Raw genomic sequence first — 12,617 nt, 5'->3', positions numbered from 1 at the left:
GCCTAAACATAGTTATAGGACTGATTCTTAAATAATTTATGCTTTGTCATTCTTGCCTCTTAATTTAGGTACATCACAATGGAAGAATTGGAGCATGCCCTGAAGAAGTATAATACGGGCGATAAGAAAACAATAAAGGAGATTATTGCAGAAGTTGACATAGACAACGTATGGTTTCTCTCCTTTACTAATGCAATGCTTATCTAGCCTTTTTTATTCTCCTCATACATAGAAATTTCATATCGAAAAAATATAGTACTTCATGTCCATGTTTCTTTTTCATCCAACAACTACACTCGGACTGGCGAACATGTTATTTTTCAAAAATGCAAGACACGACACACTTGTGGCATGTTAAAATTTCATATTTTTACAAATTTATTATATATCATACATATGAATGTTTATATATTTTGTAACTTAAAACATCAAGATATCTTGTATGTTACAATTACATTCTAAAGAATGCAAAACAATTATAGAAATTGTAATACACATGTTATATGCATCTTATAAATATTTCAAAATATATTTAGAAGAACGCATAAATTGTGTTATGAAGAATGCAGAACATTGTTAATAAAAAAAAGTTATCACTTATGACATGTTCAGAGGGTTTAAGAAGTATCGCTGAAGTATCATGATCACCATACGCTTCCTCCGCTGAAGTGTCTGTTTTTTTTAGATTATAAATGCACTGTCTTTTGATTCCAAAACTCATGATGAATTGGCACTTCGAAAATGTATCCTTTAATTCTTTTGCAGGATGGAAGAATTAACTACGATGAGTTTGTTGCCATGATGAGGAAAGACAATCCGGAGATGGTCCTAAACAGACGTCGCAGATAAGTTTTTTCAACGTTACATTGACATGTGTTTTTCCAGCTTGAGGACATGATTTGTTGGCCTAACCGGGGCGTGTTGCAACTGGGATTGAAAAATGTTCTCAGTTTGGCTACCTGGAATCACAGCGACAGTTCTTGCTTTCTGGATTGGTTTGTGGTTTGTCTATACCTGCCTTTACACACAAAAATGAGTTAGATTGTCATCATTTTGCTACATAATTATACTACCAGAATGTGTGATTATTTACTCTCTACTTGTTTCCAAATTAAGCACAAGGGCATTTGTCATTTACAGATTGGATTTTATTCTCTCTCTCTCTCTGAGTTATGAGCTTCCTTAACTTCTACCTTTTTTTTCTTTTATTTATATATTTTTTGAGAACTGTCTACCTTGTTTTACAATGCAAAGGACCATGAACAATTTGCGTGACTCATGTACCATATTAGAAAAACTATTCAAGTCTAGCACATAATCCAATTTATGTGCACTTAGAATTTTTCAAAATTATTTAATGTCTTGAGACCAGTCATTGGGAATGTTATTTAGAGTTTTAATCTAATTTTATTCTGAACTTAGAGCTTGAGAAAAATATTGGTTGTAACCGTGTCACAATCAACCAAATGAGTTGAATGAGATTGAACTTAAGATGTTCTTGTAATCAAATTATGCATAATGCATTTACATCCATATATTGACTCAAATTAAAATTTTGGTAAAAAAATATTCAAAATTTATTTAAACTTTTTGTTTCATACTTATATCAAATTGAGTTTTATTCATTTTTTACTCAAATGAAAAAAGATTTAATTTAAATATTGAATCAAACATCCAACATTTTGGTAAATAACACTGTTAAAATATGATGAGATATATTTTTTTTTAAAAAAAATCTGAATAAAAATTAAAGACGGTTTGATTTTAAGATTTTAAAAATGATTTTTAATTTTTTTTTTAGTGAAATTTTTAAATATTTTTAAAAAAATATTTCTTAACTTATATGGACTTAAAAAATAAAATATTTATAAAGAAATATTAAAAAAATTGTATTTAGTGATTTTTTAAAATTATGTTCATATTTTTTTTAATACTTTTTAGGTGTATTTAAATTAAATAAGTAAAAAAAATACTTAAAATAATTGAAAAAGCCCACTAAATTACGTAATAGCGCAACAATCAATTTCCAAACAGAATAAAAGTTTACCATTAGAATTTTTATTGAAATATTTACTTAAATCAGTGCGTAAAAACTTCAATCATGATTGGAGGATATAATTTACATGTATTATAGAACTTTTTTTAAAAAAATCAAACTATTTTAACTTAATTTGTCATTTTTTTTAATATTAAAACTCATTTGAAATTGACTTGAATAATAAACAAACTAAATTTTTAATATATTTTTTAAGTTTATTAAGTTTTAATTGTTCGGAAAATTTTAAATAAATTATATTTTATTTCAAACTTTTTTATTTATAGTGATTTTTTTATTTAAAATTATGTCAATTTTTTATTTTTCTAACGTACCTTATCTAGATGAATCTAAAGGTAAAATTATTATTTTTTAAATTAAAAACTAAACTGATAAAGCTTCCACCATAATATCACAATCAACTAAAAATCATAATAATATACGTAAATACAAAAAATAAAATAAAATAAAAATAAAAATTTAGAACACTTTGCTATTGATAGCTTTGAGAGCATTTCCAATTTGCTTGACATTTCTGGTCAACATCTTCACGTTAGCAAAGAACCCTTCTTGCCTGTACGGCATCAACAACCGCCTCCTCCGATCTCTCTCCTGCGCCACCGTCACTCCTCCTCCGGCCACCGGCTGCTTCACTCTTCCGGAGACGCAGTAGGTTCCTTCCGGAACTCCGTCGAGCTCATCTCTGCCAAAAATGGGGTAGACAGGAATGATCTCATCGGCAGGGGTGGGGAACTCAAAATCATCATCTTCATCTTCATCTTCGTAGCTCTTCCTTTCTTCTTTTTCTTGGACCCCTGGCATCTGATCAGTCTCAGTTTCGTGCGTTTTGCCTCTTAGCTGCTCTTCCAAATTAGTGTTCTGGTTCCGTAGAGAGTCCACCTGCTCTTCCAATTCCCTGACCCTGTTCTTTGCACCTTGAAACGCGTTCATAATTTCATATACACGGCTCTCAAAGTAGCCGTAGTCTTCCTCAATCGCGCTGAGATTCTCCATCAGCAACTTCACTTCATCTCCTTTCTGGGTACGCAGAGAATCCAGCTCAAGTTCTAAACCCCTCATTCGAGCTGATGTTTCACTCTTATGGGTCTCATGCATCTCGGTGTGACTCGCAAGTTCCCTTTCTCTCTCACCCAATTTCTCCCTCAGCTGGCTACATTCGGTGACAAGTTCTTGTAAAAGCTTTGAATTCTCACCATTCAACGTTTCAGCTTCCATCTTTAAATCACTGATCATCTTCTCTGCTTCCTTCTCTTCAGTATTTTCTGTCAACTCCCTTTTCAAGTCAGCCACTTGAAGTTCTTGCTTATTGTCATCTGTCACCATCTGAAACTCATTTTGCGATTCTCCATTTTTACTGCCCTTTTCCTCTGAAGAATAAGCTGAATCCGAGTCCAAGCCGGAGGAAGAAAAATAAGAAACATAATCTGTATTCCCATCTTTTTCATCCTCAACTAATGTCTTCTCCACCGACTTCCCGCCGCAGCTGCCAAAAATTGATCGAAGAATCCGGGAAAATTTTGAGGGTTTTTTAATAATGGATCGTGGTGGTGGTTGAGAAAAAACAACTTGCTGATCCATTGGGAAAAAAGACAGAAGACAGAGATGTAACTCTTGGGAAAAAAGACAGAAGGAAGACAGAGATGTAGAGGTTGGGGTAGAGATGTAGAGATGTAGGGAGTGGTTTTTATGGTGAAAGGTAGTTCATTTTTCTCCATATTCTTGCTTTGGTAGGTTCTTTTTGCCATACAAAATTTGGGTATCAAATGGAAAGTATTGACATTTCCATTCCACATTTCCTTAACTCTCTCTCTGAGTGTGTGTGTGTACGTGTGTGTGTGTGGGAGATGAAATGTTTCATGATCAACATTTCTTAAATTGCAGAGTAAGCTGAGTAGCTAACATTTTTTGGAGGTAATGGGAGATGAAAATTTCCTTGTAGTCATCCTATTGTGTTATTGTGTTGAAAATAAATTAAAATAAAATTGCTGATTTGCATTGATAGTGGAGTCAGATAAGGTAGGATTTCTATTTCAACTTTCATTTCCTAACTCTCTCTCTCTCTCTGTGAGAGTGTGTGTGTGTAATATTGCACTCTGGCCCTTGCATTTTTTATAATTTCACTAAAGTCCTTTCACTATCAATTGTGACAATTAATTTCTTTAATAGTATATAAAAATATGCTATCAATCAGTGCTTTGATGTCATATGTATTGTACTACTAGTCAAAAGACTTGTTTTGGGCATAAGTGTGACAAGGAGACAATGATATTAGTAATATGCACACATTAGCCAGTTATTCATGAAAGTCACTGCTCTGACATTGTTTTAGAATGTATTTTTGAATGTTGGCCGGTTGTACATGTCAGATTCAAAAATTGACTCTGAGAAGTGATCAGTAAGTTTGTAAATATTTTTTTCAAACAGTAAAATTCAATCGATGGGTCATAATGGTCCTGTTTGGTTCAGCTTCTTGTAAGTTAAAATCTAATAATAAAAAACAAAAGTTAAAATTGCATCTTCCTCAGCATTCCGGTAATTAGTATTTTAAGCTATTTTTTTTTATAAGCTATAAGTGGAAGCAACACTAAACACTCTGGCACGCAATTCCAAAATAAAAGAAGCTATCGGCAGAGCTTTATACACTGCATTGAACAAGGCCAATAAAGTGCGTATGTGCGTAACGTGTTCTACCCTTCAAGTGTATGTATATGTATGTGTATATGTGAATGCTAACTATATCGTAGTGTGATCCTTCTTAGTAATGTAGAATGATATCTCTGTACTTTTGTAGTTTTGATCAAATTGTTTAGTTTGGTCAGTTATTGTTCACTGTCGAGGGTTTTTTTCTTTGTTATTTTTCAGAAAGCTTTGGTTTGATTGACTTTTAGTGGTCCATTTGTATCAAAGGATGGATTTGATGTCTGGGTACAAGGAATTTTCTCTCATTAGTCTAGGTACGAGGTATTTTCTCTCATTAGCTTGCTATTCAGCAGTGTTTACTGTCATCTTTCAATATGGATTTTGTCACAGTTAGTTTTTCAATTGATAACTTCTCATTATTGTGTATTTGGTTTATAATATACATGTCTTGGAATCAATTTTCAGATGTGTTGTTGTGGTAAGTGCCATTTTACTAATCTTATGCTTACACGTGATTAATTTACCGAATCGTGTACAAGGGGTTGTTGGGCTTGTCTTTGGAAATGAGAATTCTGCCTCAAGTAAAGATAGGTAAATTGTTGATTTATGTTCATAATAACTATTGCTATAGTGGTGGATTTTGTTTTGTTGATGACTCAAAATATTTATGCAATGCACACCACATAATGCGTTGGCTGGAATTCAATTAACAGTAAAGCCATGTAGTAAAAGATTTGTTTAATTTCATAAAATTTGATATGTCACCTGTTGGTGGTATTGGTCCATCCCAACCTCAACTAAAGACTCAGTGATGAGCAGTGAATCTCTCACCTGTGGTTTAATTATTTTTCATCATCAACTTGATTCGTTTTGGAGTTTTACATATGGTTATTATGTGTTGATCAAGAGAAAAAGATTCCTGAGGTACACAGGTTTTCATTTTATGATTGGTGTCCCGACTAAGGTTGTTATGAGATATTCGTGGATGTATCTTGATCTGATTTGATGAATATGTTCAAGTTGATACCAAAATTTGGTGCATCTTCTATGTGACTTCATTTATAATTCAATACTCTGAAAGGTCCATTTCTGTCCAACTTATTGTTGTAGTTTTATTGTGTTTAGTGCTAAGATGGTGGCAATAGAACAAAATATAATAGGATGTCTGGATTACGCGTCTTAATTTTTCTTCTGCCTTTTCAGGTGCTGAAAACATTTCCTAGTGCAACGAAATACTTGAAAAGTAAGTTGTATTTGATACAATATTCAGTTTGCATTTGCATTCGGCATTAAGAAATAATACTTTATTCATTTTTTGATATAGCAATTGTGAGCTTTGGCAAGGTTACTCCTGAACAAAAAAGAAGAAGTTGAAAAGTTTGGTTTGGCTATATATGCTTGGGATGAATTTTTGTTATTGGTAAGCTACTTCTGTTAATCCATTATTCATTTCATATCTGGTTGTTTTGTTAATAATTTTTTGGTTTTGAATAATGCCCATTATTGTACCACGTGAAATTTGTTGAATTCAAAGCAGGGATGCTGGATGGCGTACTGCACATTTTGTATTACAAAAATCATTGTATTGTGCCACTTTATTGCATTTTATGGATCCTTGTTTATCTAATAATAAAGTGGTTTGAGGATAACTTAGATGATATGCTGGAGTTGACAGCTGGCACAAGAGGTCACTGGCATTGGTGTGTTTCCATATTGCAGGCAGGCAGTCGTATTGGTTCAGGGTTATGATATAAGGTCAAAAGTCAAAATATGTTTCACTTTAAGATCCAGTTATTTCCATCGTGTTACTTCTATTACATTGGGTTATAGGATAGGTTGAGTACTATTGACTAAATCTGATGGTGCTCTGAAGTAAATTGTGGTTAAATCTGAGGCATTTTGCACTTGAAATGATGTGTGCTATATATACGTTGCCTCTAGTACTGAATGTTAATTTCAAATATTATGTGGTGCATCCCTAAAAAAAATCTGTTCTTGAATTGGAAATTTTTTATAAATCACCAATTGATCTGATACCATTTCCCCAAGGGGGGCTAAGTATGGATGATACTTCCATTGACTATTTATTACTTCGATTTGAATTTCACCCTATCAGTTTTGCAGGGAGATGATAAACAGTATGATCCTCCAGTAAAAAAGAAAAGTGACATTTGTACAATAATGTATACTAGTGGCACTACTGGTGACCCAAAGGGCGTTCTGATTTCCAATAATAGCATTGTTACTCTTATAGCTGGGGTGAGGTGCCTGCTAGGGAGCGTTCATGAATTGGTAAGCATGTGAATCAATTTACATTCATAAATCTACGTGGCAGGCTATTTATTTGATTTAATCTAAATTATTCTGCTTTATTTAGGATTTCTTGCACATCCATTTGAAAATTTTACAGTTGACTGAAAAGGATGTATATCTTTCATATCTTCCTCTGGCACATTTCTTTGATCGAGTGATTGAAGAGTGTTTTATCAATATTGGCGGCTCAATAGGATTTTGGCGAGGGGTAATATGACTACCAATTCTTTTCCTTCCACATTAGAGTTCAATGTAACAATTCGGTGTTTGTTACATCTTCAGGATGTCAAACTATTGACTGAAGATATTGGTGAGCTGAAACCTACTATTTTCTGTGCTGTTCCCCGAGTACTGGATAGAATTTATGCAGGTAAGTTTTTTCTTTCTCAATGGATGCAAATGCAAGTTGGTACATGTTCTGAGCAAAATAGAACCTAAAAGGGACACTTTCATCGGTAGCAGATAATGAAACACAATGGCTTTAATCAACTGCAGTGGTATTGATCCATCACACAGTAATCAACTAAAATATGAAACAGTAAAAGATTTAATGTTAGTGATTTATTTTTGTGTTCTGTTTTAATTCCAAAAACATTTATGCTCTAGAAAGCATGAAACAAATTCAGTGTATTTTAAGTTGTTAAATTTTGATAATTTTTTATTTTGGTCTGCCATGGGACTATTAAAATATGAATAGAGAACGCAAGAAACAGAATGGTTAATGAGGGCAGAGTTAAATTTAAATACAATGGTGCTCATTTCAGAGGCACATAGTGTTCTTTCATAATTTCATTCTGTGCAAAACATAACTTCAAGTTTCATGCATTTTATTCTCGAACTCCGGTTCTTATTTTCAGGTTTGCAACAGAAGATCTCATCTGGGGGTCTCTTAAAAAATACTATGTTCAACTTTGCATACTCATAGTAAGTTCTACTCCGCATCTCTAACCTCCTAGTAAAAGAAAAAAAAGAAAAGAATAATAGGGATATCTTGTGGAATCACTTATGCCCACATCAATTTCTTTTCATTTGAAGATTCTATTTTATTTATTAACCCTTTCAACTGAAGACCTTTCATCACTTCTTGAAGGACATCATCGCAACCATATATTGATTGGTCAAAAATTTGTGACTAGATATTCAATTCTTCCAAAATTTTGGTCATTTTTTTCCTTTGGAACAATTTCTTGTTCTTAATTCTGTTTCTCATTGTATTTATATAACCTTGAAATTACCCTTTTAAGATCAGAACTCTGTACTTTATACTTCCTATTTCAAGTGTCATCTCATTCATCATGCATTTTTTTATAAGATAGATTTCGTATTAAAAGGCACAAATCAAAAGGGGGCACAACCATTTATGCATCATGTGTACGAAACATAAACTGTGGCTACCCTATGTGTATCTACAGGGACTTGGATTTTTCTACAGTGTTTGCTTTAATTGTAAGGTAGCTAATTTGTTGTTATTTTGTGCTGTCTCATTTTTATTTGCATTTAAACAAATGCTGCGGCAAGCTACATAACATGAAGAAGGGGAGTAAACATGTAGATGCAGCTCCACTTTGTGACAAAATTGTTTTCAATAAGGTGGTGGACATATTCTTGTAGCAGCTTTTCATTCTTCTTTTCCTCTTTTACTTTCTCATGGGACCATATATACAAAACTTAATCTTTAATGTGGCTTTCATTTCTTTTTAACTCCATTCTCAGGTAAAGCATGGGCTAGGCGGAAATGTACGGCTTATTTTATCTGGAGCAGCACCTCTTGCTACCCATGTAGAAGCTTTTCTACGGGTGGTGGCATGTTGTCATGTTCTGCAAGGATATGGTATGTTGTCCTTTTAAATCTGTACATATCAATTTAACTTATTTTATCTGCCTTTTTAGCATGTACATTTGAATTTCACTCATTCCTCCCTTTGGAAGTGGTTTTTGTTACTTATCAGCCTATTTGAGACAGCTTGCTGATATATGTTTCTTTGTTGCTTAAACTCCACTTGGGAATGAGTTCTATTACACTTCGCTTTGAAGGCCTCTAAGAAAGTTTGATGAAATTTCTTTAAATCCATTACCTCAGTGCCATATTCCCCCTGTTTCTGCCCATGAATAGAGACTTCTACTAATTCAGCACTGGTATCTTCCATTGTATATCCATTATCATACAGTAAACTTAATTTTTTTTTTTAATTTGTTTTCTTTCTGTGATGTAGGTCTCACAGAAAGCTGTGTGGGAACATTTGTCTCACTACCAAATGAGCTGGGTATGCTTGGTACTGTTGGTCCTCCAGTGCCTAATGTGGATGTGTGCCTAGAATCTATTCCTGAAATGGGATATGATGCCCTCTCAAGCACACCACGCGGAGAAATATGTATAAGGGGCGATACCTTGTTCTCAGGGTACTACAAACGTGAAGACCTCACCAAAGAGGTCCTGATTGATGGATGGCTCCACACAGGTTTGTCTACGACAGTGTCTTTCATAATTAATTTGATATAGTGCTCATAATTTTCTTTCTTAGTCAACCCTGCCCCTAACAATGTTTGTGTCAGGGGATGTTGGTGAGTGGCAGCCCAATGGGAGCATGAAAATTATTGACCGAAAGAAGAACATTTTTAAGCTGTCACAAGGAGAATACGTTGCAGTTGAAAACTTGGAGAATGTTTATGGTTCTGTTACTGGTATTGACTCGGTATGCCTCTGAACTATTGTAAATATATAAATGGAATATAAGTTTCAGTTTTGTCTCTGTGAGCATTCCAATTGTTGTCAACAAATATGGAATGTATTCGTTGTAGATATTACCAACAATGTCCTTCTAGTGATGAGAGCATGGATTTGTTTCTGATATTGTTGTAAAAGTTATGCTAGGGACCCCAAGTAAATTACCAAATAAATTGCCAAACCTCTCACATGGGTGTGGGATCCACACAAATCACATGTGTGTGGGTCCCACACCCATGTGAAAGGTTTGGTAATTTATTTGGTAATTTACTTGGATCCATAGCATTTTCCTTGTTTCAATACTTCTTGACTGTTATGACATTATAATGTGGTCTTCTTTTGTTTCTGATATTGTTTGTGTGAACCTCTTGACCGTTAAAAGTTATTCTTTTTATGTATTACCTTACATATGCTCTCTCTCTCTCTCTCTCTCACACACACACACACACACACACACACACATTTCCAGTGCGTTCTATTTTAAATTTCAATCCCTTTTCTGCTAAACTAATTTGTGCATGTTGTGTGCTTTTAAGCACTGGAAGAAACTTGACACAGGTCTTTATGATTGATTATATCTCACAAAATTAGTGTTTGCATTTACATGCTTTTTTCCCATCAGATTTGTTTTTTGTTTTATTACACTTAGGTCATGTTTGATTCACAAGATTAATAGTGAAGTATTAATAATCCTATTAAATTAGTGTGGTATTCACTATCCAATTGGATTAATATCCATTGGATTAATAATCCCACCCCTACCCCATTACTAATAATCCTACAAATTTGTTGGATTAATTATCCATTGAATTAATAATCCTAAATCAAAATATTAAAACAAACATAGAATAATTGGCTTCACGGATTAATAATCCCAATCCCATGCTCTAATCCACCCAATCAAACATGCCCTTAAGGCACAAGATATTTGCCATAGGTTGATTTTGATGTGTGCATCCTGAGGTCCAACTTATTCTTTCTTGTTAAAACTTGAGGATATCTATATACTTGGTTCATTCATGCTTTTGTGCATGCTTATGGATCTGCTAAGAATGTTCTCATTTCTCACATTTGTGCACTTTTTCCTGTTGGAAACAATCCTTAGAGTGACTTATGCTGTGTTTGGTTGGGAGATTTGGAGAGGGATTTGGAAAGGGAAAGAGAAAAAGTGTGTGAAACTAGGTGAAATATAGGTATATTTTATTCACATTTCACCTACATTTTCCATTTCCCTTTCCAAATTCCTCCCCAAATCCCCCAACCAAACACAGCATTAATGAACGGTCAAATCTATGCCTGTACTTGGGGCTAGGAGATTGAGCATTTTGTTTATTCCAGAATCTTCTTGTGTTTGATTATGTCTGAATTTCAATCTCAGATATGGGTATATGGGAACAGCTTTGAGTCTTTCCTTGTTGCTGTTGTAAACCCAAATAAGCAAGTACTTGAACGTTGGGCTGAAGAAAATGGTGTACCTGGGGATTTCAATTCCCTCTGTGAAAATCCCAAGGCAAAACAAAACGTACTTGTAGAGCTCACACGGATTGGAAAGGAAGAGAAGGTTTGTGTCTTTTACACTTCCAACCACCTCTCATTTCTACTTCCATTTGATAATTGAATAATAATCTGAGTTAGCAGAGGGGAAGAAAACGTTATTTACTTCCAGAAGATTTCTGAAACTTTTGTGATGTGCCTGGCAGTTGAACGGGTTTGAATTTATAAAAGCTGTTCATCTTGACCCCGAGCCATTCAACATGGAGCGTGACCTTCTGACCCCAACATTCAAGAAGAAGAGGCCTCAGTTGCTCAAATACTACCAGGTAGCTCTTCTTGATTCTCTCAAGGAATCTCATGGCATGCCATTGTACTATGTTCATTGACTAGATGCTTTGACCCAAAAATGTTTTGAAATATGTGAAATGTGTATTAGAATTCTAATTTTTTTCCGGTGAGACTTGAGAGGAATCAGGAGGAAATCATTTCATTGTAGAAAAATATGTATTAGAATAATCTGTGGAGAAGAAAAGCCAAAAATTGACCCCCTCGAGTTAAAATCCTGGTTCCGCCCTTGGCCATGAGTGTTTGAACATTGGAGATTTCTAGTTCACTCCATGTTGCCATCTGCCAAGCAACTAGTGCATGCAAGAACTTTTAGTCGACTTAAATTTCCAATTAACTTTTTTGGAATTTGTTAATTTGTCATTTCTGTTTATGACTACTTTATAGTACTCTTTTTTTTTTTGGGTGGCACAGTACTAAGGGGAAATCTTTGTGTTGCATTGCAGAACATTGTTGACAACATGTACAAGGGTGCAAAGTAAGCAAACTGCCTGAAGATGGTGTTTTCTAAATTTTAACAGCCCTAAAAAAGGTTCTTCATTCTTCGATGCTATTGCCAGTTTTGGCTTTTTGGCATCCCACTCTCTGTATATATTGTTGGTTACTTGTATAACCTTGATGATTAGTGCTATACAAATCAACAAAACTTGCAAACCGATGTGGCACCAATCATGTTAATTTATTGGATTCAATTTCACTTTTCATAGTTCTATTAATGCATGCCAAAACCAAATCTTGTTCAGTTCTATCGAAGCTGTGTTTTCTCTAATTATTAGGACTGAGTAAGGAATCTGTAAAATCCGTAATTCGATCCAGTCCAGTCTAATCCGATAGGTTTGGATTGGTTTTTTAAATCCGCAGTTCGGTTCCGGATTGAAGAATTAAAAATCCGTAGTACACGGATTGGTTCTGGATTGAACTCCACGGTTCCGGATTGGAACTGATCCGGACCGCATACAAATAATATATATTTTTATTATACATCCTCCCCCATAGTATCTTTTCTTATTTTATATAAAATCTAAACTCAAACCTAAAACTGTA

The 12,617-nt window shown here is 34.2% G+C and overlaps 2 protein-coding genes across 2 annotated transcripts; one reads left to right on the top strand and one right to left on the bottom strand.

Annotated features, from left to right (window-relative positions):
- Positions 1-2,484: 2,484 nt before the first annotated feature.
- On the bottom strand, positions 2,485-4,989 carry LOC145814195 (uncharacterized). Its single transcript, XM_082910738.1, has one exon. The coding sequence runs from the start codon at positions 3,632-3,634 to the stop codon at positions 2,516-2,518; it is 1,119 nt and encodes a 372-aa protein (XP_082766864.1). The 5' UTR covers positions 3,635-4,989; the 3' UTR covers positions 2,485-2,515.
- LOC114313301 (long chain acyl-CoA synthetase 4) lies at positions 3,930-12,319 on the top strand. Its single transcript, XM_082910746.1, is given in 14 exon segments — positions 3,930-5,939; positions 6,021-6,055; positions 6,057-6,116; positions 6,821-6,988; positions 7,074-7,217; positions 7,292-7,379; positions 7,867-7,937; positions 8,528-8,599; positions 8,723-8,840; positions 9,223-9,468; positions 9,563-9,702; positions 11,113-11,295; positions 11,435-11,554; positions 12,020-12,319. Coding segments are annotated over 14 exon segments (1,563 nt in total). The 5' UTR covers positions 3,930-5,857; the 3' UTR covers positions 12,056-12,319.
- The last annotated feature ends 298 nt before the right edge of the window (positions 12,320-12,617 follow it).

The sequence above is a fragment of the Camellia sinensis genome, unplaced genomic scaffold, assembly GCF_055761805.1.
Source record: "Camellia sinensis isolate YWXY unplaced genomic scaffold, ASM5576180v1 Unanchor1, whole genome shotgun sequence".
Lineage (NCBI taxonomy): Eukaryota > Viridiplantae > Streptophyta > Magnoliopsida > Ericales > Theaceae > Camellia > Camellia sinensis.
The sequence above is the reverse complement of the archived record's forward strand: the minus strand, read 5'-3'. Positions and strand labels throughout refer to the sequence as shown.

Coding starts and splice junctions, on each gene's coding strand:
- LOC145814195 (XM_082910738.1), bottom strand. CDS start 3,634: ATGGATCAGCAAGTTGTTTTTTCTCAACCACCACCACGATCCATTATT.